We start from the raw sequence: 27,658 nt of genomic DNA, 5'->3' as shown, positions 1-27,658 counted from the left end.
TAGTTTCTGTTTGTACAGTGCCTAGTACGACTGGGGCTCCTGGGGGCTCCAGTAATACAAATAAATATAATAAAATAATCACAACAACTCCTCCCCACTCTCCCATAGTATAATTCGCATCTCAAAATCCATTGGCCATACCTTTGAGAAGCCCCTTGCAAAGCTACATTAACTGTTTCTGTTTCCTTGTACTCTTTATGGTTCCCTGCAAGCACTGCAGCCTGTTACACTGTACTTACGGTGACTTTCTGGTTTTCCCAATCAGTAGTAATTCTCAGCATTCTCTGGGATGTCTGGTCCCCTTGTTGTGGCATCACTTATTATGGCACCTGGAAGGCAGCACATACCCTTCCGTTTTCTTTATCTGAGGTCTCAGCCCAGATTCCTCATTTGGGAGATGCTAGAGACGCTTATTTGCATCAACTTTTCTTTCGGTGGCTCTCTGTCAGTGCTTCTCTCACGCGCAACAGTCTGGCTTGGGATGAGCTGTGGGTTGAGTGAAATTCTAACTTACTTAAATCAATGAGAGCTATGCCATTCAGAAGGGCCAGGATCTCATCCTTAGTATTTTCCTTCTCTGCCTTGTCAATGGTAGAGTACATTACTCGGTGTGATATCAGGGTTCTGTCAAATTTCTCCCAGTTCCTCCTAGTGCTTTCAGCCTTCTCTGCTGCCACATTCCTCCATCTTTCTTAATTTTTCACCTGCACCCCATGTTTGTGCTGCACCTTGCACAATGCCCCCCTTGTAGACACTACCGCAATAGAAAAGTTAAATAATTATAGCAAGGGGTTATTTATGAATTATACAGGGGGGGAAAGCCCCAATAAATATAATTAGGATGGAAAAGGGGAAAGATATAGAACTGGTGTCATGGTAGCGTCAGTCTATCCTACTAGATGGGAATTTTAAAAAGTAGTGGAAATAAATAAACGTGAGGTACGTTATTTTTTATTATTAAAATATTGGTCTATCACCATAGGTGTGTCTGGCCATGACACACAATATAATAAAGCCTGGTCCGTGCCCCTAGTGCATGAGTAAGACACTGCACATTAGCAAGGAAGGATGGTCTTGTGCTTTCTGCACTGGACTGGGACTCAGAGATCAGGATGCCACTCTTGGCGCTCATAGAGACCCTCTATGTGACCTCGGCCCTCAGTTCTCCCTCTGTAAAAGGGGATAATGGTATTTGCTCTGCCTGTCTTGTCTGCATAGATTGTAAGCTCTTCAGGGTAGAGACTGTAACTTAATATACAGCACCCACCACAGGGACCCACAACTCAGCTGAAGCTCTAGGTGTGACTGCAGTACAAATAAGCCATGACAAGGCAGGGGGCGGGACGGGGAGGAAGAGAGTTACCCAAAAAGGGAAGGGGGGGGGACATGTCAGAGGGAACAATCTTCCTCCTCTCTCACCTTTTATCAAGGAGTTGCTCTCCTTGAGTTGTCTTGTAATCCACATTACATGGACAGGCCTAGCCACGGCATTGGCAGCAGCTGAGCAAAGCTGGGCTGTGGAGAGCGAGCTGGAAAATAACGCGTTGTCAGGCGAGATTCCCAGATTTCAAGGCCAGAAGGGCTCATGAGATCATCTAATCTGACCTCCTGTGTAACACAGGGCAGAGAATCTCTCCTATTCATCCCTGCATTGAGTCCAGTAACTTGCGTTACGCTAAAATACTATCTTTCAGAAAGGCATCCAGTCTCGACTTGAAGACATCAAGAGATGGGCAATCCAGTCCTCCCCTTTCCTTGGTAGTTTCTTCCTGTGGTTAATGGCCCTCACTGTTAAACATTTCTGCCTTATTTCTCATTTGAATGTGTCTGGGTTCAGCTTTCAGCCATTGGTTTTTGTTCTGTCTTTTTGTGCCGATTTTCAGGAGAAAAGAGAGGACACATCATGTATGGGGGGAGGGAGGCTATTCCAGGCATCGGAAGTGGTATGAAAGACCGGCCCGGAGACGCAAAAGGGAACATCAAGAAGAGCGGATCAATAAACCCAACATAGCAGTAAATCACAATTCATACTGTAAATCAACAAGGAGCGAGGTCACAATCCGCAGCTGTGATCCTGACCCAGGAACCCCTACAAGCCATGGACCTTACCTCCGTCTAGCAGCAATTTGACAGTCACGTAGTCGTCAGCGAGCACAGCGTAATGCAGAGCCGTGCATCCCTTGAAACTGGCTCGGTTGTTCAGGCGGTTGTTGAAATCATCCTCCCGGGTTACCAGAACTGCAGAAGGAGAGGGATGAACATGCAGCTCAATAAAGTGGGGCAAAGTAAAGATCCAGTTGGGTTAAAAATGCACCTGGCTTTTCACAGCGTGAAACAACGCAAACTATCAAAATAAGCTACCCAGGAAGCAGTTTATGCCCCCAGGTATAATTCCCAAAGGATGAGGTGGGGAGGCCCCTATCACCCAGTCCCACCTCCCACACTACCCCCTCGGCAGAGGGACAATGGGAGGAAAGGGTTGCTGGAGGCAGGCTGCCCCACTCTCCATCCAACCAGGTTTACGAGGCAGCCATCACTCAGCATTTGGAGGTGAGGACGGTGCTGGAGGCCTGCTTACCTTCTCTGGGAACAGCCCAGAGCCCCAGGGGAGGCTGCTGGTAGGCCGATATCCCCACCCCGGTGGGCAGGAGCCAGGGTAGCTGGGTTTCTGAGGGTCTCACTCCATGCCCTCACAACAGTAACAAGGAGGAGGGTGAGTTTGCTGGAAGGCCGGGCCTCTTCTCTGCCAAGCAGAAGAGGTCTCAGAGGTGCTACTAGTGGTCGATTATCTTCACCTTCGCTGGCAGCAGCAGGGATACCAGAGTGGAAGCAAGACCCTTTCTCCTCACAGACCCCTCCACCCACCCAACCTTGCAACTTTAGCTGCCTCTTTTTCATTTAACTGAAATTACTTTTAAATACACGTGAGCAATATGGAGACTTTTGCTTTATGGTCCATCTCTGTCTCCTATGGCAAATCAGGGCTAGGAAAAGGGCACTCCCTGACAAGCCTCTGGGCACAGCTACACTACCACCAGTTTTGTGTGCACCTGCATACTGGACGCACACACTCCCCACAGTAACAGTGCACTGCATTTATCACGCAGCTTTATTTGCCCACCTGCCCTCTGCCCACGAATCCAGCTCTGTTGGGGCTGCCTCGAATATTCCACAACTCGCAGAAGCTTCAAACGGCTACCGTAAAAAACCAAAACCAAACCAACCTACCAGAAATACCTTCTCCCCTCAAAGCTAAAGCACAATTATCCTGGCCTGAGGTCCAGGAAGCACAATATTCAGCGTAAGGTTTTATTTTATATATATATATATATATTCTCACTGTTTCCTTGTGCTCCCTTGTCCTCTGTATCCACCACCTATCCCTTGTCATATGCTTAGACTGTAAAGTCTTTGAGGCAAGGACTGTCCTTTGTTCTGGGTTTGTACAGAACCTAGCACCGTGAGGTCCAGGGCCATGAGTGGGGCTCCTAGTGCTACCACAACAGAAAAAATACTATTTCATGACCCCTTAAGGATGCCTGGGATCCCTTTTTCCAATGGTGTAATATGAAGCAAAGCAGCAAAGCTAGCAGAAGTCAGGCTTGCAAGCTCACAGAACCTGGCAAGAACAGGGCTGGTATTGCAAGCCGGCAGAGCCTGACTTCTGCTAGCTTTGCTTTAGATCAGCAAAGCTTGCCCGTTACTTCGGTTAAGGCCTCAGGCCTCACACCAGGCTGCTGATACAAGACCGTATGTTTCAGGCTCTCTTCCTACTACAGCGGCACAGGTACAGCACCGCAGGTGTCTCACCGAGGCACAGACATACCCTGAGAGTGCTCACGGCTGACAGAAACAACCTGCACCGCCCTAGTCACAGAAAAAGGAGGACACCGGGAGCTGCATAAGGATCCACCTTAGAGGCCCGACACCCCATTGAAGAAACTGTTCTGAGACCAAAACGGGGCCATGTGATCAGAAAGCCAGATTTCGAGATAGCATTGACTGACCAACGTCCAATAACATACAGCGCAATCCTCTCATCTGTTAGGGGATTCAGGCTTCCCTCACCCTAGACAACACCATTTGCTGTTCTCTTGACTGGCTGTTTTACTCAGTGGTTGTTGGTTTTGGTTGATATTGTGTTTTACTTACCTTTGATTTTCAAAGAAAGGGACACTATAATACCAGCCACTGGAGTCACTGAACCCTGCCATGTGACATGTGACCCCTGCCACGTACCTTTTATAACCCTGACCCATGTCATATGACTGAGGCCAGAAAATAAAGATCAGTCACCCTTTTGTTATACTCTCCTCTCCCCCAGGCAGTCAATCCTCAGAAGTGTGGATCCAGCAGCCTCTCTCTTGGTTTGCCCTAACCTAGCTGGAGTTATTTGGAAGCACAGAGCCCGCCGGGGGGAGGGGGGGAAGTACATCCCCACCATAAGGCGTAAGTGACAGGAAGGGCTTTGCACATGCTGTCTCTGAATGAATGTCTCCGACATGGCAGGCCACTTTCCGCTCTTAGATGTACATGCTTAACTCTTATTGACTTCAGCGGGAGTACGTGTGCATAGCCAATGGCAGAACAAGCCCTTTGACTGTAAGCTCCTGTGGACAAGGACTTTTCAGTGAGGATCTTGTACAGCTCCAAGCACAGAACAATTGGTGACAGTAATAACAGACACAGAACTTGGACCATCCGCAATGCACCGTGCCTACATTACCTTCCCATAACTACTGCTTGATTCCACCACCTAAAAGTTGCAATAAAACCTAAATACAATACTGTAACTAATAGCCAAGCCCATTCCAGCCCGGCACCTCTGCTAATAAAACCCAGCACCTGCAAAGAGAGCAATTAACGTGACGCTCCCTTCCTTCTGCGGGCATTTTCTATAAGCATACATGGTGTGTATGTATATTTATTTATTTTTCTTCATTTCCTATCTAGGGAGGGGCAAGATAATGAACTGCGTGCGTCAGGGAAGATGAATCTGAGATACTAGGGAGCAGTGCAGTAAAAAGATTAAAGTGTTATTATTGTTGGGTTTTTTCCCCCATGGTCCGTTGTGACAGCTCGGCCGTCATCTGTAAAAAATGTCTCAGCAAGAGATAATCATCGGAAACTCAATAAAGCGTCAGGGGAAGCCTCGTCTGCCATCAATCACTGGGTGCCTGGAAATTTTCAGGCCTCTGTCTCCCTTCCTGCCATCCATATAAATGTCTGCAATATATTTTGTGCAGTGCGTGTGGCGTGTATCCCCCTGATTTGGAAGTTTTTATGAAAAAATATTTATACACGAAATATGCAAATCGGTTTAAAAAAGAGGCAGTTTCGCTCTCTCCCTCTCTCTTTCTCTTTTTAAAAATGCAACTGAATTTATTCTTTTTAATAAAACATGTCAACCAAAGAATTAATGCAACTTCTAACTGAGTGGACTTATTTCTCCCCACCCCCCAAAAATAAAATATATTAGTTTAGAGAACTGTATGCAGACAAAAACAATTAACTTTATTGGTTGATATACTTTGTCTTAAATAAAGTCTAGGCACATGCATTATGTATTGGCACTCCATTGTTCATTTTTTTAATGTTGTTTCATGCATTTTGCATTTGCCGCTACAGCAGTCTGATGCATGTGTGTTCGCAGCTCCCATCAACGAGAGGGTCGGTAGAACTAATACGTTACAATGAGGGATGAGAGCAAGGAGCATTTAAAAATAAAATAACGCCCTGTCAAAATTGCTCTAGAGTTGATCCATCTTCTGAACGTGCATTTTATCAAAGGCAAAGGTTGAAAGATTACACCTTCATTTGACTTTATCTCACTTTAAGCTCTCAGCAATGAGGCCAAAATGCTGTACTAAACCAATGGACAATCTCATCACACAATTCTGTCTTTGCTACCAGTCTAATTAGCGGTATTTTATTCTGCAAATAATGCAGGAGAAGCACTATTTGCCTTTGATAATGTAATCGGGTTTCCTAAATTTGCTCCACACAATAAGCAGGAAATGTTTAATTTCTGAGCCAAAGGTCAAAGTGCAGGAGCTATAGTTAATTTAGTTACAAGTGCCAGGAAAGGTTGGAGTTCTGGTAGCTGCATGAGTTGTGGTGAGGTGATATGGAACGGGACCAGAAAGATACTGCTTAGACTTGCCTTCCTCAGGGAAACCATGCAGAATGTTTGGCATCTTGGACTCATCGGCTGTCACAAGGTAAGGCTTGCTCACTACTTAGTGACACCTCTAAAGAGAGCCAGATGGCACAGGAAGTGGTGCTGGTGACTCAGTAAGTGATGACCTTTTACCTGGGTCAGGACTAAACCAACATCCCAATTTTGGGAGCACTGCTGTGTTGGAGCCTGTTTCAGATCAGATGTGAAACTGAGATGCTGACCATGAAAGAGCCTAAAAGATCCAACTGCATTCACAGCACAGAGGCTAACGCCAATACCTTGCCAAACGCCAAACAGGTGCAATCTGTCTGTCCACAGAATATTCCCCTGCAGTTTCAACTAGAGAAGTTATTCAGGATTTTACATCCACTTCTAAAAACTTGCGCAGTGTTGCTGGTGCAAGAGAAGCCTTACTTCACCCCAGAGGTGGCTGCATTTGAGTGGATGATGTAAACCATCTAATTATAATTTTGCATAGTGCTCTGGCGTCCCTCCAGATAAAAGTGGCTTTATAAATGTTAGTCAGTGGGGCGGCAGTGTCTCCACGTCACCTCCAGGATACTGAAGGACGTCAGCTCATGATCATTTCTCTAATCTTGACACACACACAAACCCTCCCCCCTTCAATTAGACTGCATTTAAACTGAATGTGAAGCAGTTTCCTGAAGTGAGGTGACATTTCCATTTTGATCCCAGAAAACAAGATTTTAGGATGTTAGAATCACAGGCAGGTCCCCGTTGCACCACACTTTTGTTTGTGGCTGATAATGGGCAATCCAACTACCAGGCCCAAAGGGACACAAACATAATAGTTTGTCTTACAAAATGATACACTTATATTCATTTACCCATTCAAAAAGGCAGTAGATTTTAAAAAACTTATTAGCTCCTTTTGCCAGCATCAACCTGCTATACAGAATTACAAAGACTATATATTACACACAAAAAACTATGTTAACAGAACATTACTGAAGTTGCAAACTCAAGTACACTTTGAAAGGAGGTTTCATGGATATTTGCTGACGGCAGAAGAATGGTGAGACTCAGGGTTCCTAGGTTCCATTCCAGGCTCTGGAGGGGAGTGTGTTCTAGTGGGCACAGACTCTTCTGTTCATTCCCCACCATGCTTGACTCCTACCCGGTCCCCTCCTCCAACCTCTTCCCCACTCTTGATTTCTTGTCCCAGTCCTATGCTCCTTAAGTACCCAGTCTCAATCTCCACTTCTCAGGCTCCTCCTCCTCGCGCAGCCAGTTCTAGTCTCCTCCTCCAGGTTCAGTGTCCAGTCCCAATCTTCTCCCCGCACCCGAGTGCCAGTCTCCTTTCCCAGCTAATACCAGTTTCTCCCTGCCCATTTTTTTTTTTTTTTAAGTTTGCAGGAGCTGGTAGGGAGCAGTGTGCTATGAGAGAAGCAGAGCCTTTGATCACAGCAGAGCCCTGATTAGAGGACAGGACTTCCCTGATTAGGGGAGCCTATAAAGACAGTCAAGCAGCCAGTCAGCGACACAGGAGCCAGCAAACAGAGCTAGAAACAGGGGAGTTTGGAGAAAGGGAGTGTGTGGTGTTCTGGTTTTGTTTTTGTGTGTGTGTGTTTGTATTTCCCTTTTTTCTCCGGGACAGGCGCTTAAGAGGGAAGCTATGACAGCTACGGAGGCAGCAGTGGCAGTGACCCAAGGAATGGAAGAGGCAATGAAGATGACTGGATTTGAAAACTGTGGCATGTACGTTACCCTGGAGCGAGTACTGAAAAGAGCTTCTTCTGTATGAAGTGCCACCTGATAGAGCTGATGGAGAAGAAGATCTGAGGTTTGGAGATGCAGACAGAAACTACAGTTGAGTTTTGAAAGGGATTCGAGCAGATGATGGAGGAAGGAAGGAGAGAGGAGGCTGAAGGGAACACTCAAGACTCACAGATGCAAGCTGGACTGAAGAACTCTGAGGGGAAACTGCTGGGGGAGGAAAGGGGCCAGTGGAAGCATGTGACTATAAGAACCAGGCAGAGGAAAAGACCGGATAGTGAAGGAGAAACAGAGCTCAGGAACAGGTTTGCTGAGTTGGAAAATTAAGAAGGACACAGCAGCAGTAACAGAAAATGGGAGAACAAGGGAGAAGAGAAGAGCAACAAGTCCTACAAGAAGAGGGGAAGAGTCAGCGGAGACAGCCAGAGTTCTGCGTCCCAGGAGGATACAGGATGACTCACAGAAGATGGCAAGTGAGAACAAAAGACAAGAGGTCTTGCAACCAGAAAGATCAGAAGGGGGGGAGGCTGGAGAATCGCACCAACACCAGGAAGAGGCAGTCTACGTGACTGGGGACTCCCTACTAAGAAGAACAGACGGGCCTGTCACCAGAGCTGATCCGGAGATCAGAAGGGTGTGCTGTCTGCCAGGAGCCAAGATACGGGATGTGGACCTGAGGCTTAAGAGGATTATAATGGCAGCTGTAAAGAATCCACTGATTGCCCTTCACATGGGAGCAAATAATACAGCTAAATTCTTGCTGGAACACATTCAGGCAGACTATGCCAGGCTGGGGAAGACTCTTAAAGAAATGGAGGCTCAGATGACCTTCCATGGGATTCTGCCTGTCCCTAGAGGAGGAGAGCGAAGACGAGACACAATTATGATGAGCAACAGATGGCTCAGGACGTGGTGCTATAAGGACGACTCTGGGATGTTCGACCATTGTGAGGCCATGGACAGAGGACAGTTCTCATGGAATGGACTCCACCTGAATGGGAAGGGAAGGGAACTCTGGGATGGGGCTGGCATAATGATTAAAAAGCTTTAAACTAGGAATTCAGGGAAGATACTCATGTAATCTCCACGCCTGATTCTAACACTGAGTGGTCGGAAAATCAAGTAAGAGAGGTTACAGCAACAGAGAAAGGAACAACAGAGGGTAGGAGAATGGACATCAAGAGGAAAGATAGTGTCACTGGTATTGGAACTAATAGTCAGGTAGGTGATACTGGTAGTAGAATGACTGTACCTAATTGGGTGAGGAATATGGATGAAGCTGAGCAAACACAACTGAGATGTCTGGACACCAACTCAAGGAGCCTTAGTAACAAAACAGAGGAACTAGAACTATTGGTGCAGGAAGTGAAACCAGCTATTATAGGAATAACAGAAACATGGTGGAATAGTAGTGATGTCTGTAGCACAGCTATTGAAGGGTATGTGCTGTTCAGAAAAGACAGAAATAAAGGTAAGGGTGGTGGAATAGAATTGCATAGTAATGAGGAGGTACACTGTAAAGAAATTAGAAGTGATGGAATGGATAAAACAGAATCTGTTTGGGTCAAAATCACTTTGGGGAAGAAAGGTAACAAAGGCTCCCCCGGGATAGTGCTTGGGGTCTGCTAGAGACCCCCGTGATCCAATCTGGATATGGACAGAGATCTCTAATATTTTTAATGAAATAAATACTACTGGGAGTTGTGTGATTATGGGAGACTTTAATTTCCCAGACACAGATTGGGGGACAAGTGTTATGAATAATGGTAGGGCCTGGATATTCCTGGATGTGAGAGCTGACAGATTTCTTCACCAAACAGTCTCTGACCCTACAAGAGGTGATGCCATCTTAGGTTTAGTATTGGTTAGTAGCAAGGACCTCATAGAACTGGCTGTAGAGGACAGCTAATTCAGCTAATTGCAACTAGGGTCCTTGATTACAAAAGGGCAAACCTAAAAAAGGTAAGGGAATTAGTTAGGGAAGTAGACTGGACTGAAGAACTCAAGTCAAGGATCTGAATGTGGAGGAGGCTTGGAATTACTTTAAGTCAAAGTTACAGAACCTATCTCAAGCCTGCATCCCAAGCCAGTGGAAAAAATCATAGGGGAGGGCTGCAGATCAAACTGGATGAGCAAGCTTCTCCAACAGGCGATTCAGAGAAAGCCCAAAGCCTACAAGAAATGGAAGATGGGAAGAATCAGCCAGGAAAGCTATCCCTTGGAGGTCAGAGTGTGTAGGGGAAAAGTGAGAAGTACCAAAAGCCAAGTGGGTTAGACCTTGTAAAGGAAATTAACACTAATAGTAAAAGGTTCTTTAGCCATATAAAGAAAAATGAAACAAGGAAAGAAGAAGGGGGACTGCTAAGCACTGAGAATGGAATGGAGATTAAAGATCTAGGCATGGCCCAAAACCTAAACAAATACTTTGCCTCCGTTTTTAATAAGGGTAATGACGAGCTTAGGTGCAGTGGCAGGGTGGCTAATGGAAATGAGCTTACAGAAGTAGCAATTCCATCTGAGATGGAAGTCAAACTCAAACAGCTTAATGGGATCCACTCGGGGGGAGGAGGGGAAGAGGGGGCAGATAATCTGCATCCAAGAATATTAAAGAAACTGGCACATGACATTGCAAGACCAATACCAAGGATTTTTAATGAATCCATAAACTCAGGGGGCATACCCTATAATGGGAGAATTGCTAATATACCTCTATCATATCTCCTCTTAGTCTCCTCTTTTCCAAGCTGAAAAGTCCTAGCCTCTCTAATCTCTCCTCATATGGGACCCGTTCCAAACCCCTACTCATTTCAGTTGCCCTTTTCTAGTGCCAGTATAACTTTTTTGAGATGAGGAGATACATCTATACGCAGTATTCAAGATGTGGGCGTACCATGGATTTATATAAGGGCAATAAGATATTCTCCGTCTTATTCTCTATCCCTTTTTAAATGATTCCTAACATCCTGTTTGCTTTTTTGACTGCCGTTGCACGCTGCGTGGGCATCTTCAGAGAACTATCCACCATGACTCCAAGATCTCTTTCCTGATTAGATGTAGCTAAATTAGCCCCCATCATATTGTATGTATAGTTGAGGTTATTTTTTTCAATGTGCATTACTTTACATTTAACCACATTAAATTTCATTTGCCATTTTGTTGCCCAACCACTTAGTTTTGTGAGATCTTTTTGAAATTCTTCATAGTCTGCTTTCGTCTTAACTATCTTGAGCAGTCTAGTATCATCTGCAAACTTTGCCACCTCACTGTTTACCCCTTTCTCCAGATGATTTATGAATAAATTGAATAGGATTGGTCCTAGGACTGACCCTTGGGGAACACCACTAGTTACCCCTTTGCATTCTGAAAATTTATCATTTATTCCTACCCTTTGTTCCCTGTCTTTTAACCAGTTCTCAATCCATGAAAGGATCTTCCCTCTTATCCCATGACAACTTAATTGAGGGACGCTGTCAAAGGCTTTCTGGAAATCTAAGTACACTATGTCCACTGGATCCCCCTTGTCCACATGTTTGTTGACCCAGACAAACTGGAGAAATGGTCTGAAGTAATGAAATGCAATAAGGACAAATGCAAAGTACTCCACTTAGGAAGGAACAATCAGTTGCACACATACAAAATGGGAAATGACTGCCTAGGAAGGAGTACTGTGGAAAGGGATCTGGGGGTCATTGTGGATCACAAGATAAATATGAGTCAATAGCATAACGCTGTTGCAAAAAAATCGAAAATCATTCTAGGATGTATTAGCAGGAGTGTTGTAAGCAAGACACGAGAAGTAATTCTTCCGCTCTACTCCACGCTGATAAGGCCTCAACTGGAGTATTTTGTCCAATTCTGGACACCACATTTCAGGAAAGATGTGAACAAATTGGAAAGAGTCCAGAGAAAAGTGACAAAAATGATTCTAGGTCTAGAAAACATGACCTATGAAGGAATATTGAAAAAATTGGGGTGGTTTAGTCTGGAAAAATAGAAGACTGAGAGGGGACATAACAGTTTTCAAGTACGTAAAAGGTTGTTACAAGGAGGAGGGGAAAAAATTGTTTTTCTTAACCTCTGAGGATAGGACAAGAAGCAATGGGCTTAAATTGCAGCAAGGGTGGTTTAGGTTGGATATTAGGAAAAACTTCCTAACCTTCAGGGTGGCTAAGCACTGGAATAAATTGTCTAGGGAGTTTGTGAAATCTCCATCATTGGCGGTTTTTAAGAGCAGGTTAGACAAACACCTGTCAGAAATGGTCTAGATAATACTGATTCCTGCCATGAGTGCAGGGGACTGGACTAGATAACCTTGCATGGTCCCTTTCAGTTCTATGATTCTATGACCCCTTCAAGAACTCTAATAGATTAGTAAGACATGCTTTCCCTTTACAGAAACCATGTTGACTTTTGTGCAATAATTTATGTTCTTCTAGGTGTCTGACAATTTTATTCTTCGCTATTGTTTCAACTAATTTGCCCGGTACTGACGTTAGACTTACCAGTCTGTAATTGCCAGGATCACCTCTAGAGCCCTTTTTAAATATTGGCATTACATTAGCTATCTTCCAGTCATTGGGTACAGAAGCCGATTTAAAGGACAGGTTACAAATCATAGTTAATAGTTCTGCAATTTCACATTTGAATTCTTTCAGAACTCTTGGGTGAATGCCATCTGGTCCTGGTGACTTGTTACTATTAAATTTATCAATTAATTCAAAAACCTCCTCTAGTGACACTTCAATCTGTAACAATTCCTCAGATTTGTCACCTACAAAGGACGGCTTAGGTTTGGGAATCTCCCTAACATCCTCAGCCGTGAAAACTGAAGCAAAGAATCCACTGAGTTTCTCCGCAGTGACTTTATCGTCTTTAAGTGCTCCTTTTGTATCTTGATCGTCCAGGGGCCCCACTGGTTGTTTAGCAGGCTTCCTGCTTCTGATGTACTTAAAAAAACATTTTGTTATTACCGTTTGAGTTTTTGGCTAGCTGTTCTTCAAACTCCTCTTTGGCTTTTCTTATTACATTTTTACACTTAATTTGACAGTGTTTATGCTCCTTTCTATTTACCTCACTAGGTTGTGACTTCCACTTTTTAAAAGATGCCTTTTTATCTCTCACTGCTTCTTTTACATGGCTGTTAAGCCACGGTGGCTCTTTTTTAGTTCTTTTACTGTGTTTTTTTAATTTGGGGTATACATTTAAGTTGGGCCTTTATTATGGTGTCTTTGAAAACTGTCCATGCAGCTTGCAGGGATTTCACTTTAGTCACTGTACCTTTTAATTTCTGTCTAACCTCCTCATTTTTGCATATTTCCCCTTTCTGAAATTAAATGCCAGAGTGTTGGGCTGTTGAGATGTTCTTCCCACCACAGGAATGTTAAATGTTATTATATTATGGTCACTATTTCCAAGCGGTCCTGTTATAGTTACCGCTAAGAGAAAGTAGTTAAGGAAATATAGGTAAACAGTAATTTGGATAAAATACAACATGGTTTTGCAAAAGGTAGATCATGCCAGACCAACCTGATCTCTTTAAGATGATAACTGCTTTTGTAGACAAAGGAAATGCAGTAAATCTAATCTACCTGGATGTCAGTAAGGCATTTGATACAACTCCACATGGGAAATTATTACTTCAATTGGAGAACATGGGGATCAGTATGGAAATGGTTAAAGGGGAGACTATAATGGGTCATACTGAAAGGTGAACTGTCAGGTTGGAGGGAGGTCACTAGTGGAGTTCTTCAGGGACTGGTCTTGGGACCAATCTTATTTAACATTTTCATTCATGACCTTGGCACAAAAAGTGGGAATGTGCTAATAAAATTTGCAGATGACACAAAGTAGGGAGGTACTACAATGGTCCCTTCTGGCCTTGAAGTCAATGAGTCTATGTTCTTAGTATCCTTGCCCAGCCTGTCCCAGTTCTTCTCTCCCAGCATTTTGTCTGATCTGTCTGTCCCATCTCCCTCCCACTGGCTCCCAGCCCGCCCCAGCTCCTTGTCCAAGTCTCTTCCCCAGCAAGTCCGAGTTCTCCCCGAAGACCTTAGCTCCTTGTTTGAACACCCCCCCAACCCACCATTCTAAGCCCCAGTCTCCTGGTCCATACGGTCCGTCTCTTTCTCTTCCTCCAACAGCTCTTGGGTCAATCCCAATATTCCCTGCCCAACCAACTGGCTCCCAAATCTCCCACCATTTCCCTCATAGATTTAAAGTCCCAGTCTCGCCCCAGCTCCCAAGTCCCGTTGCCCAATCAGTCCCAGCCTCCGCCACGGCAGCTCCCAGTCTCCTTGCCTAGCCAGTCTCAGTCTCCACCGTCCCAGTGCCAGTCTCTCTTCCTTCAGTTCCCGTTTCACTATGCTCCTTTACCCAATCTACTCCTTTCCCTCCCCCATGTCCGGCTTTTGTCTCCTGTGCACTCAAATGTTACCTGTAAATGGAGATCCTTTATGATGTATGGTCCCTATCTGTATTCCACACATGGGTGTGCATGCGCACCATGCCCCTGAGATTGGAGATTTCTAGCAAGTAGTGTCCATTTGTCTGCATTTGCACAGTTAGTCTCCTCGTGCTCCAAACTGAGGGTATAAGGAGTAGTGTGAAATGACGTCACACAGTTCCTCTTTTTACTGTAAATCCAGTCATGATCTGCAGCAGAGGGCGGGCAGCAAAATACAGATACGGACCAGACATCTCGAAGAACCTCCAGTTACATGTAAGGAACCTCCATTTCTTCTTCAAGTGCTGCAGGTGTGTGACTGGCACGCAATAGTCAAACAGGAGGGGGTGCAAGATGCAGGTGGCATAGGTGCCTGTAATACTGAAGTCCCCACAGCTGTCTTCACAGAAGAGGTCTGGACTAATGCATAAAGTTTCCTGAAGTATGAACAGAACTCCAAGTAGCCGCCCTACAAATGTCCAGTATAGGTACCTCTCAAAGAGATGCTGTACAAGTTGCTTGTGCTCCAGGGGAGTGGGCCCTGACCTCCTGCGGGGGAGGAAGCTCACAAGCCCTCCAATAATTTTTGTGGCTCTTTTCTGCACCCCCTCCAATTTTTAAACATCCTTTTACAAATGTGGATGCCAGAACTGGATGGACTATTTCAGTATCAGTCTCAACAATGCCATATAAAGAAGTAAAATCACTATCTCCTGTTTACATCCTGAAAGGATATTAGCCCTTTTCGCCACAGTATCACACTGTAATCTCATGGTCAGTTGCTTGTCCGCTATTATCCCTAGATCTTTTTCAGAGTCCCTGCTTTCTAGGATCTAGTCCCCCATTCTGCAAGTATGGCGTGCATTCCTTGTTCCTAGATGTATCACTTTGCATTTGGCTGCATTAATATGCATTTTGTTTGCATGGGCCCAGCTTACCAAGCCATCCAGATCACTTGGTAGGACTGCCCTTCATCAGCATAATTTACCACTCCGCCAGTCTTAGTGTCATCTGCAAACTTCATCAGCAGTGATTTTATATTTACTTCCAGATCATCAATGAAAATGTTGACTAGAGTTGGGCCTAGTACCAATCCTTGCAGAACCCCTCCTGGAAACACCTCCTGCCGCTGAGAATTCCCTACTGATCAATACTCTTTGAGATCTGCCAGTTCTTAATCCATTTAATGTGACTACATGGGGCTACTGTCAGAAAGCCTGACCACGAAGAATCGGGGGAGGTATCCACAGCAGCTACAGAAACTTAGGGTAAACAATTACCCTGCTCTACAAAAGGGATGTGAGCCAGAGTTTTTGCTAGTGATTTTAATGGACATGGCCTGGGGGAGCTGGATGAGATAAAACACCTTCTATTTAACTTGGAAACATGTCCTTTGCCTCAGTTTTCATAGAGTCACAGGACGTAAGGCCAGAAGGGACCATTTTGATCTGACCTCCCAGAAGACACAGGCCAGGGAACCTCCCCCAGTGAATTCTGCATCTAGTCCAATAACTTCTGTTGGAGCTAGAGCATATCCAGTCCAAAGACTTCAAGCACTGGAGAATCCACCCCACCCCTAAGTAAACTGTTCCCGTGGGAGAGAGCTCCTCCAGTGGTGGAGTTGAAAGCAGTGCAGGAGATGCAGTGGTGCATCTCAGAGGAGTTATCGCAGTTCCCAAGGCTCAGGGTACTCTCCTAGACTTTGGAGCCTGCTGTTTCAAGTCTGTATTTTGGAGGGCACGGCATGTAACAGGCCTATGCCTAAAGAATATAACAGATAGCATCTGTCTAAGGGAAAGTAAAAAGCACAAGTGGATCAGAATTATCCAAAGGCCTAACCAAACTCTGGGCATAGAGAGAGACATACTGTCCCTATAAGGTAACATCAACAAAAAGTCTTTTATTACCTTCCAATGAATGGAGTCCCTTTTCTTTGGCAGTCTCATACACGCTGTTGAATTCATCTCCAAGGTTTGGGTCAGCACCAGCTGCAAGGAGGATCTTTATCACACTGTTATAAAATATAATGAGAACAGGATCATCAGGAAAGTTTCTCAAAGAGATCAGAAGGAACATCAGGAACTAGACACCTTCAGACTTTGCAAAGGAAAAAAATCTCAAAGCACATAAGGTGGGAAGAGTACTCACCAAAAAATTTGCTGCCAGCAAAGGAAAGTTAAAAAAAAAACTACAGTGCTTAGCAATATTAACAATCCAATCATAAGACGACTGGACTGAGGAGGCATTCGGAGAAGTGGGCTGCTCTGCAGATCCACATGTGTTGTGAAATATATCTATGTTCAACAGAGGCCAAGTCCAAAACATCTGCACAGAAGTGACTGAGTGCCATGCACTACATTTCCAGTGCACTGGACTGGACTGCCATCCCATAATTCACTCGTAACAGTTGAAAATGCAGTCAAGACACACTCAGCAGCCAAACATTTGATGTCAGACTAGCCAGGCCCCTGTAAAGGATAGATCTCACAGTAGCCTAAGGAAAGCAAAATTCAGTTATGTTGTTGTTACATATTTCTAAGGCGCTAGTCACCCTAGCATCTGGGCTTCTTTTACATCTAAGACAACAAATGCATGGGCCTCCAATACCTGGCAAAACAGAAGCTCAGTAAGGAAGCTGTGGGGTGGCAAGGTGGCCTATAGATTATCTAGACTCCCACCCTTCGATATGGCGCTTTCACTTGAGACTTGTACTTTGCCTGGACACAACCAAATGAGTCTGCCCTTAAAATGGGAACTCTCCTGCATCCAAGGTCCGATACGAAAAGCATGGATCAGTCCTTAGCCCCTTTTCTGCCATCACAAGGGAAGGACCTACCTGAGTATTCCAACAATAGATTTCAATTGCTTTCATTTTATTGACAGGTTTCAGAGTAGAAGCCGTGTTAGTCTGTATCCGCAAAAAGAACAGGAGTACTTGTGGCACCTAGTCCACGAAAGCTTATGCTCTAATAAATTTGTTAGTCTCTAAGGTGCCACAAGTACTCCTGTTCTTTCATTTTATTGTGCATTGAAAGTGAAACATGTAACTACTAACTGAAGCTATGCCATAGGAGCGTTTTCCTGGGGACCCGACAACTGGTGTGAAATTATCAGTGGAAAGAGTCCAGCGCATGGGACGCAGCTCAGTAGCTGGAAGGACATTTAAAAAGCGATTTTATTTTTTGAGGTTCAGGAGACAACTGTTAAACTGTTTTAATATGAACACCGATGAAGAATTTGGGGAGAACACTCCAGGAGGCGAGAGAGAGGGAAGAGAACACAACGATGATGAAAGCACAGGGTGAGACTATGAGGTATGGTTTTGTTTGCAGATCCTCCGTGAACTGAATTTGGTGATCACAATAGGCCAGGGTCCCTATCACAAAAAACACAGTTATAATTGACAATACTTGTCACCTTTGGTGGCAGTTCCAGGATAGAGGTTGAGGAAGAGAAATAATCAGATTCTCATCGCCCTTAAAGGTAGCGGTGAGGCATATTGGTAGGGCAGTGAAGAGGGTTGGGGAATCTCCCACTGCTTCTACTCATGCTTGTCTGGAGACATTGGACTCTAGTCTCCAGAGCTGTCCAAACTGTCACCATTCAGCAAAAAAAAAAAAAGAGAGAGGCTAGATTTGGTGCAGAAAGCCTCTGTTTCTGAACCAAACAACCATCAGGCAAGAAAAAATGGTTACCTACCTTTCGTAACTGTTGTTCTTCAAGATGTGTTGTCCACGTCCATTACACATTAGGTGTGCGCGTTGCGTGCACAGATGTCGGAAACTTTTTCCCTCAGCGGCTCCCGTCGGGCCGGCAGGGCCTCCCCCAACCCACCGCCAGAGCGGCACCCTGCTCTAGCGTATATATATCCCTGCGAGCCTGACCCTCCCTCGGTTCCTTCTTGCTGGTGACTCCAACAGAGGGGAAGGAGGGTGGGAAGTGTAATGCACATGAACAACACATCTCGAAGAACAACAGTTATGAAAGGTAGGTAACCGTTTTTTCTTCTTCAAGTGATTGTTCACGTCCATTACATATTAGGTGACTCACAAGCTTACCATTGGAGGAGGGTAGGAGTCAAGTAACGATTGATTGAAGCACAGCCCTACCGACCACCGCGTCCTCTCTGGTCTGATGATAGATTGCGTAATGGACTGTAAACGTATGTACCGACGACCAGGTGGCCGCTTTACAGATTTCCTGGAGTGGAACCTGCACCAAGAAAGCCGCTGAGGATGCTCGGGCCCTAGTCAAGTGAGCCCTGATCACCGGGGCTGGTACTTTGGGGAGTTCATAGCATGTGAGGATGCAAAGCACAATCCATGATGATAATCATTGAGCCGAGATAGGCTGGCCTTTCATTCTCTCCGCAATGGCAATGAACAGTTGTGTCGACTTGCGGAATGGCCTAGTCTGTTCCAGATAGAATGCCAAGGCTCTACGGACATCGAGGGTATGCAGGCTGCGGTGGCTTGGGTCCGTATGGGGTTTGGGGAAGAACACTGGTAAACAAACGTCCTACCCCATATGAAATTCTCCTGGGTGGAACGCCAATATGGCAGCCAGATGCACTTTAATTGAGGGGGGTGAGCCCTTGATGCTTGTGGTGCAGCAAGTAGTCCAGTATTGATGGGATGGAGGCCTGCAGAGGCTGTATGTGATTAGGCTCGCACCAGTGGGAGAACCTCTTCCATTTGGCAAGGTAGGTCGCTCTTGTGGAGGGCTTCCTACTACCAAGGAGAATTTGTTGGACCTGGTGGGAGCACCTATTCTCCGTAGCGTTTAGCCAGAGAGATTCCATGCCGTGAGATGTAGCGATGGTAGGTTTGGGTGGAGTAGGCGACCCCGGTCCTGCGTGATGAGGTCTTGGTGCAGGGGTAGGGCAATTGGGGCAGTCGATGACAGTTCCAGCAGGGTCGTAAACCAATGCTGGTGTGGCCACGCTGGTGCGATGAGAATAACTGTCGCTTTGTCCCTGCGGGTCTTGAGCAGGACCCTGTGGATGAGCGGGAATGGTGGGAAGGTGTACCTCAGGCTCCCGCCCCACTGAATCACGAAGGCATCTGCCCGTGAGCCTGGGCTGAGGTTCTGGAATGAACAAAACTGAGGGCATTGGCTGTTGTCCTTGGTGGCGAAGAGATCCACCTGGGGAAAACCCCACTTCTGGAAAATTGAATGCAGGACGTCCTTTCTCAGCGTCCATTCGTGCATGTGGTATGACCTGCTGAGGTGGTCTGCTAACCCGTTTTGGACCCCTGGAAGATATGTTGACACCAATTGGACTGAGTGGGCTATACAGAAGTCCCATAGGAGGAGCGCCTCGTGACAGAGGGGAGAGGATCGGGACCCACCCTGCTTGTTTATGTAACACATGGCAGTAGGGTTGTCTGTCAGAACTGACACGCTGTGGCCTTCTATGGTAGCGTGAAAGGTCTGGCAGGCGAGGCGAACTGCCCTTAACTCCTTCACATTGATGTGGAGCAACTTTTCCTCCCTGGACCATAAACCCTGAGTCCATAGGTCCCCTAAGTGTGCCCCCCAGCCCAGGTCTGACGCATCTGTTACTAGCGTCAGGGTGGGCTGCGGTGCAGCGAAAGGGACCCCTTCGCAAACTTGCTGTCCATCGAGCCACCAGCAGAGGGAGTTCAACACTACCAGGTCAAAGGGGTCTCTGCTGGGGCGATATGTTTGGGCTAGCCACAGCTGTAATGGTCTGAGTCTCAGGCGGGCATGTCTGACTACGTGTGTGCAAGCCGCCATGTGTCCCAGGAGTTGCATACAGCATCTGGCTGTGGTCGTGGGAAACTGTTGAATGGAGGTTACGGCTCTTTGAATGGCCAGGAACCTGGGAACTGGAAGACTTGCTCGTGCCTCCACCAAGTCCAGGACTGCCCCTATGAAGTCCAGTCTCTGCGTGGGGATCAGTGAGGACTTGGGCACATTGACCAGTAAACAGAACTTGTGGAACATCTGTAACGCCAGTGCCATGTGGGAGCAGACCTCGTCCTATGACCTGCCCGCGAGGAGCCAGTCGTCCAAGTATGGGTATACCCGCCTCTTTCTTTTTCGAAGACGTGCATTTCATGAACACTCGAGGGGCCGTTGCTAGGCCGAAGGGCAAGACCGTAAATTGGAAATGGTGATGGTTGATTGATGAAACGCAGGAACCGCCGGTGAGCAGGGCGGATGGCGATGTGAAAGTACGCATCTTTCATATCAAGGGCAGCGTACCAATCCCCGGATCCAGGTACGGGATAATAGCGCCAAGGGAGACCATGCGAAAGCAGGCCTTCACTAAGAATTTGTTTAGTTTGCGAAGGTCCAAAATAGGGTGGCGACCCCCTTTTTGCTTTGGGAGTAAGGAAATATCTGGAGTAGAACCCTTTCCCTCTTAGGTCTGGAGGGACCTCTTCCACTGCCCCTGCTCTGAGCAGGGCCTGCACCTCCTGTATAAGGAGTTGCTCGTGAGAGGGGTCCCTGAAGAGGGACGGGGATGGGGGGTGGGAGGGAGGGGGCGAGGAGAACTGAAGGTTGTATCCCACCTCCACTGTGCGAAGAACCCAATGGTCCAATGTTATACGGGACCAAGTACGGTAGAAATGGGACAAACGGTCCCTGAAACATAGGGGAGGATCCGGTATGAGGGTCGATACGCTGTCCTCGATCGCAACTTCAAAATCCTTGCTTGTTGCCAGGCTGCGGCTTGCCTTGGCCTTGGCCTTAGTTAGGCGTGTTGTTTCGCCTACGCCTGTTGTCCCTGCCCCCTCTGCGGTATGGTTCCTGCCTGGGGCGAGGGTGGTACTGTCTCTGCTGCGGTGGTTGGGGCTTAAAAGGTTTCCTCTGTGTCGCTGGGGTGTGCATTCCCAACGACTTGAGGGTTGCTCGGGAGTCTTTGAGGCTATGTAGCCTGGCATCCGTTTGGTCAGAGAACAAGCCTGACCCTTCGAATGGGAGGTCTTGCAAGGTATTTTGCACCTCTGGTGGAAGGTCTGAGGCCTGTAACTATGCCGAGCGCCTCATCACCACTCGTGATGTAATTGTCCTGGCAGCTGCGTCCGCGGAGTCAAGGGAGGCCTGCAGAGAGGTTTTGGCTACCGCCTTCCCTTCGTCCACTATGGCTGCGAACTCAGGTTGTGAACCCTGGGGCAGGGAGTCCTTAAACTTGGACTGATGCCCCAAAATTGAAATTGTGCCTGTTCAGAATCGCTTGCTGATTAGCGATCCTTAACTGGAGGCCCCCAGATGAGTAGACCTTTCTACCAAACAAGTCCAAGCGCTTTGCCTCCTTGGCCTTGGGGGCCAGGGCTTGCTGGCCATGTCGCTCTCATTCGCTGACCCCAGATATGACCAGCAAACAGGGTGTCGGGTGACAAAAGAGGAAGTTGAACCCTTTGGAGGGGGCAAAGTACTTCCTCTCTACGCCCTTCGCAATTGGTGCACTGGAGGCCGGTGTCTGCCATACTGTCTTATAATTAGACTGTACCGTTTTTATGAGTGGAAGCGCGATTTTGGAGGGGCCTTCAGGGCTTAGGATGTCCACCATGGGATTCTCCTGCTCTACCATCTCTTCCGCCTGTAACCCCAAATTGAGGGCTACTCGGCGGAGTAGTTGCTGGTGCGCCCGATGGTCAATCGGGGGAGGGCCTGATACTGTCGTGCTCGCCACGTCTTCATTTGGCGAGAAGGAAGAGGTTAAGGCCTTCTGTGCTTCCTCCTCTAACCCTTCCTGCAACTCCTCACCGGCTGGGAGCTCCTCTGGAGTCTGTCCAGTTGAGCGGGCCTGAGACGGTTACCGGGCTTGGTGCCGTGTCGGCTCTCTCTTGCTCCGGAGGTCTGGAGACCGTGGCCTCCCTGTGAGAGGAGGGACGCCCCTGCAGGGAGCGTGACTGGTGTCCCGAGGGGCCGGATCTTGAGGCCCTGGACGGGGGGCCTTGCTGGTGATAGGCCCACGGAGTCCAGAACGGCCACTGTCCCGGCAGGCCCCACTGTGGGTGCCAAGCGGCTTGGTGTTCCCTGTTGGCTGGTGCCCTGTGGGTATATCTGCTGGAATGGCCCGAGTCTGCCTCAGAAACCATGGACGGTGACCCTTAAGGGCCACGGTGGTGCCGTGGGATGGTGGTGATCCGGGGTCGGAGACTGGTGCTTCCGTAACCAGGATCGGGAGTGGCACCTTGTCGACCGGGACCGGTACCAGTGCCCTCGGGACTGGGAACGACTGCTAGTGGTCGGTCTCGGGGATCGCGTGACTGACACGTCCCGGTGCCTGTTCGAATAAGGAGCCGGGGAACGCTGGACCGGTGCCAGGCGCTTGCTAGGGCCAGACGCCTGTGAGGCTCTCTACGCCGAGGGTAGCCGGGAGTCCACTGAGGCGGAGCTCGACTGGCATCGGCACCGTGAATGGTGCCGAGATGGTGACCCTGATGGGCGCACCATTGCTGGCTTGCCTCTGGATGGCAGTCTCGGTGTCGGCTCCGGATGCTTGTCTTTGGCCTGGAGGGGACTCCGCGGACAATTCAATGAGGTCCCTTGCTGCCTCAAACGTGTCCGGCGTGGAGGGCTGTTCCAAAAGCTCCTCTAGCCCTTCCTCCTCACTCGATGCGCTTATCCCGGGGCTCAATGGGCCTTTCGGCGCCAGAGCCACTGGCACCGGGATCTGCTCTGGGTCAGCAATGCCCTTGGGTGCACTCGAGGTCTTCACGGGCACTACCTTTTTATGTGGGGAGCGTCCTCGGGCCTTGGGTTGGCCCTTCGATTTTGTCGGCGAAGACGACCGGTGCCGGGGGCGGTCCTGCTGTTTCGGTGCCGTAAGCTTAGGGTGCCCCACCGGTGCAGGATCACGAACCGATGCCAGGGCACTCCACACCGAAGCTGACGGTGCTGCGGCCGGATGCATCGAAGTGGAGGGCTGTAATGCAGCCTCCATGAGCAACTGCTTATGTTGAAAGTCTCTCTCTTTCTTAGTCCTGGGCTTGAAGGCCTTACAGATCTTGCAGCGCTCTTTCTGGTGCGATTCCCCCAGGCAACGGAGACATGAGTCATGGGGATCGCTAATCGGCATAGGCTTGCGGCACGTGGCACAAGCCCTGAAGCCTTGGGTGTGCGGCATGCCCTGCCGCCCAGGGCCGGTGTCGGGATTTGACCAATCACCTAAAACAAAGGAGCTTAACTATCTACTAAAGAACTGATAACTGCTAACATTAACACTGATACTACTAACGCTAAGGGACACTCTCAGGCGAGAGATAAGAGTTGTTCCAACGCCTGGATGGTAAGAAGGAACTGAGGGAGGGTTGGGCCCGCAGGGATATATATATGCTAGAGCGGGGCGCCGTTCTGGCGCGGGAGGGGACCCCTGCTGGCCCGACGGGAGCCGCTGAGGGGAAAAGTTTCCGACGTCCGTGCACACAACGCGCACACACCTAATGTGTAATGGACGTGAACAATCACTCAAGAAGAATTAGATTTCTTACCATTTCTGAAAGCAGCTTGAAGCCGGTTATTCTTTTTCCTGGGTTCAGGCCTTCCATGGCAACCAGCCAGTAAAATGTTACAGTATTCATCACAGGCGAGAGAGCTTACAGGCTGGCAGAGGTTCTTGACTATGCGCACCACAGATTGACTGACATGCATCTGCAGGCTGCATCTTGTCAAGTCACATTTTAAATATACCTTAAGTTCCTCTCCCATTTACCCCTTTACAGTAAATACAATTAGCAGAACGGAAGGCAGGCTAAGATACATTAGCAGAGGTGTATTTCTTGCCTTCCACAATTCAAGTCTCGATTGCGTATAAAGTCCAATTTAGTGGACTGAGCACAAAGTTGCGAATTCTCAACTATATCACTGATTTCTTGTGAGATTGTAGGGACTTCATTATGTTCACATTTTCAGAAGTGGCTTCAGTTTTGAGTCTGTTTTTTCAAGAGGTGCCTAGCATCTACATCTCCCAGATTTCAAATGAAGCTATGGGTGTTTGACTCTTCTGAAATCCATGCCCCCATGTTGCTGAAACAGAGTATTCAAGATTAAAATGGTCTCCTGAATCAGTGACCTGTCCTCTGCATTAGTTACCACTTCCCCTAATTTTTGTGTCATCTGTAAACTTTAACAGCGATGATTTTATGTTTTCTTCCAATTCATTGATAAAATGTTAAGCAGCTAAGAACCGATCCCTGCGGGATCCCACTGGAAACATCTATTCTATGATGATTCGCCATTTACAATAATATTTTGAGTCCTACCAGTTAGCCAGCTTTTAATCCATTTATTGTGTGCCATTCTAATTTTTTAATCAAGATGTGCAGTACCAAGACAAACATCTTATAGAAGTCTCTGTATATTACACCAACACTATTACTTTTATCAACCAAACTTGTAATCTCATAAAAAATCAAGTTAGTTTGACAGAATCTATTTTCCATAAATCCATGTTGATTGGCATGAATTACATAATCCTCCTTTAATTCTTTATTAATTGAATCCCGTATCAATCGACCCATTACCTTGCCCAGGGTCAATGTCCAACTGACAAGCCTAAGGAGCATCCTGTTTTCTCTTTTTAAATATAGGCACAATATTAGCTTTCTTCCATGTTGTGGAAATTCTCCAGTGTTCCAAAACTTATATAAAATCAACTTTAACAGTCCAATCAGCTCATAGGCCAGCTCTTTTAAAACTCTTGGATGCAGGTCATCTAGACCACTGATTTAAAAAGGTCTGTCTTTAGGAGCTGCTGTTAAACATCCTCCTGAGATACTACTGGAATGGAAAGAGTGTTGTCGTCATCCTCATCTTCAGATAAGACTATCTTTGTTCTTTTTCCCAAATCCAGAGCCAGAATATTTCTTGAACACTTTTGGCTTTTCAGTATTATTATTGATAACTCTATCATTTCCATCTAGTAATGGACCAATTCCTTTGTTAGGATTCTTTCTGTTCTTAATATACTTAAAAAACTCCTTCTTATTGTCCTTAACTCTGCTAGCCATAGATTTCTTCTTGCGTCCCTTTACTTCCCGCATCAATTTCCTACAATTCCTAGCTTTTGATTTATATTCATTACTATCAGCTTCCCCTTTCTTCCATTTGTTTAAACAGCACAGCTTCTTCCTCAGCTGTGGGATTGTGACTTCTAATAAAGTGTTCTTAAATAATTCTCAATATCATTCACGTTTTTCTGATTAGATCCTTCTTCCCAGCTGATTTGGCTCATAATTGTTTTGAGCTTTGTGAAATTGGCCCTTTTAAAACATCAAGAATATATAATTTGATTTGGACTTTATTCTGTTGGCACATTGTAAATGTGACCAAGAAGTCATGTTCACTTGTACCAAAGTTACCATTTTTAATTATGTGCTCAGTTTCTTCTCTGTCAAGATGAGGTCTAATATGCAATTCCCTGAGGTTGGATGCAACACTTTTTGAGTTAGGAAATTGTCATCTGTAGTATCACGCATGTGGTTGGATTAGATGACCACAGTGGCCCCTTCTGGCCCTTAATATACGAACTCATGAATCATTTCTAAATGCAGAGCAGATTGCCTTCAGTACACTGATGATATACAAGTGCATCTTTATTGTCCTGTGGATTCTATATTTGAAGGACTGTTTGGAGGAGATGTCCATCTGAATGCGCAACTGTCACCTTGTTCTCAGTCTTCAGTAAACAGGTACCAGACAGGAGTCATGGATACCAGAGGGTTCTTTCCTCTTTTGGGTCCCCTGTTCAAAGGTTGCGAGCCAGTTTAAAGATACCAGCATTATCTTCAACCACACCCTTACCATGAAAAACCCCAAGTCTGAGACGAAGGTACAAAATCTGTGATGGGGGGTGGGGGGGGGAGGAGTTTCATTTGTGCAATTTGCACTACTATTCTGTCACAGCCGCGCACACCAGATCAATTACTGCAACTCTCTCTCTCAGCAGGGCTTCCAGCAGTGCCTCTCTGACATTTGCAGCTTGTCCAGAATGCTCCAAGCTGGTACTGTTGCAATTTAAAGCCCTCAGCAATGAAGATTCTGGCTACATTCAAGTCCTCCTCTTCAGCCTTGTCCTGAAGGGTATCTGCACTCAAAGACTGCCTGGTTTTTAAGGGTCCCCACTACTGTAGTTAAATTAACAGGCCATGACATATCCTAGGGTCCATCCTCTCCATCTTAAGAATTAAAAAAACCCACTTTAAGAAGAATGAGCCCAAGTTCCAGTATGGGACTTGAACCCACAACCTTCTAGCCCAGAGTGGAGAGACAGCCACCGAATGAGTCATATGGCTAACACATAAACAATGACTCATAACTTCCTTGGCAACTCCCGCCATCAGCTTTTCCCTTCTCCCTGGCTGTGTTTGTTGAGCGTTCTTCCCAGGCTCTTGATCCACCATCAACCTCTGTGTTCTCAGCAACTCTTAGGAAAGGAGAGAAAGAACCTTCCTAACTCAGACCAGGAGAGTTTTCTTGATGTTTGTTTCCATAAAAACGTCAAAGAGCTACAGAGAGGCAGGGCTGAATAGTGGTGAGAGCAGGAGGACATGGAGGCAGAACTCCTGGGTTCTGTTCTGTACAGCTGTCTGCTTCATTTTCCCCATCTGTAAGTATGTAGCCACACTTCTCTACCTCATAAGGCTGCTGGGAGGCTGAACAGTTCATAAAATAACGGCACAAGTCACTACTGGGAGTCTAACCTTTGGTAGTACAGAACCCTGTCCCAAGACGACAGTTCTGATACAGCATGTCACACATTCCAAATCAATTCCCATCCAACTGCTGTAAAAAGGAAGTGAAAAGAGCTTGCTGGTCTCACTCAACTCAAAAGGACAATCGCCTGTTGTACGATCAGCCTCTCTATCCAATCATCCTTCAATCTAGCCTCCTCCTTCTGTGACATGCGGTCCCCTCCAGGCAACTAATGTCACCGAATTTTCCTTCACAGAGCCAGCCAGACATTTCTGGAATCACAAGTATTGATTGCACCTGTCCAATTTGCAGGTGATAAGACATTCAAGCAAATTAGCCTTTGCTAATAGTGCAGTGATAGTGCAATGGAAATACAGAAGTCGCTATACTCATCAACAAAGCATGTGAACAGAATCAGAGGAAATAAGGCAACTTGAAAATGTATATAAAATGGTATATAGTTTTTTATATACATATAACAAGGTTGCAGTATGGGCTAGTGGTCAGAGGAAGGGAACAGGGCCAGGAGTCCTGGGTTCTCTTGCCTGCTGTCACTGAGTCACTGGGTGACAATGAGCAAAACACTACCCCTCTGGCTCTCGGTTTCCACATCTGTAAAAAGGGGG

General features: G+C 46.7%; 1 protein-coding gene across 1 annotated transcript in view; it reads right to left on the bottom strand.

Moving 5' to 3' along the window:
• The window catches only part of CLPB (caseinolytic mitochondrial matrix peptidase chaperone subunit B), a 135,745-nt gene that overhangs the window by 80,647 nt on the left and 27,440 nt on the right, over window positions 1-27,658 (bottom strand). Inside the window, exons 4-5 of the mRNA XM_034759224.1 lie at window positions 16,268-16,371; window positions 2,110-2,238 (exon numbers count right to left, since the gene is read on the bottom strand). Of these exons, the coding sequence (XP_034615115.1) occupies window positions 2,110-2,238; window positions 16,268-16,371 (233 nt within the window). The remainder of the gene's footprint in view (window positions 1-2,109; window positions 2,239-16,267; window positions 16,372-27,658) is intronic.

The sequence above is a fragment of the Trachemys scripta genome, chromosome 1 (assembly GCF_013100865.1).
Source record: "Trachemys scripta elegans isolate TJP31775 chromosome 1, CAS_Tse_1.0, whole genome shotgun sequence".
Taxonomy (NCBI): Eukaryota; Metazoa; Chordata; order Testudines; family Emydidae; genus Trachemys; species Trachemys scripta.
Note: the sequence above shows the minus strand (reverse complement) of the source record. Positions and strands in the feature narration are given on the sequence as shown.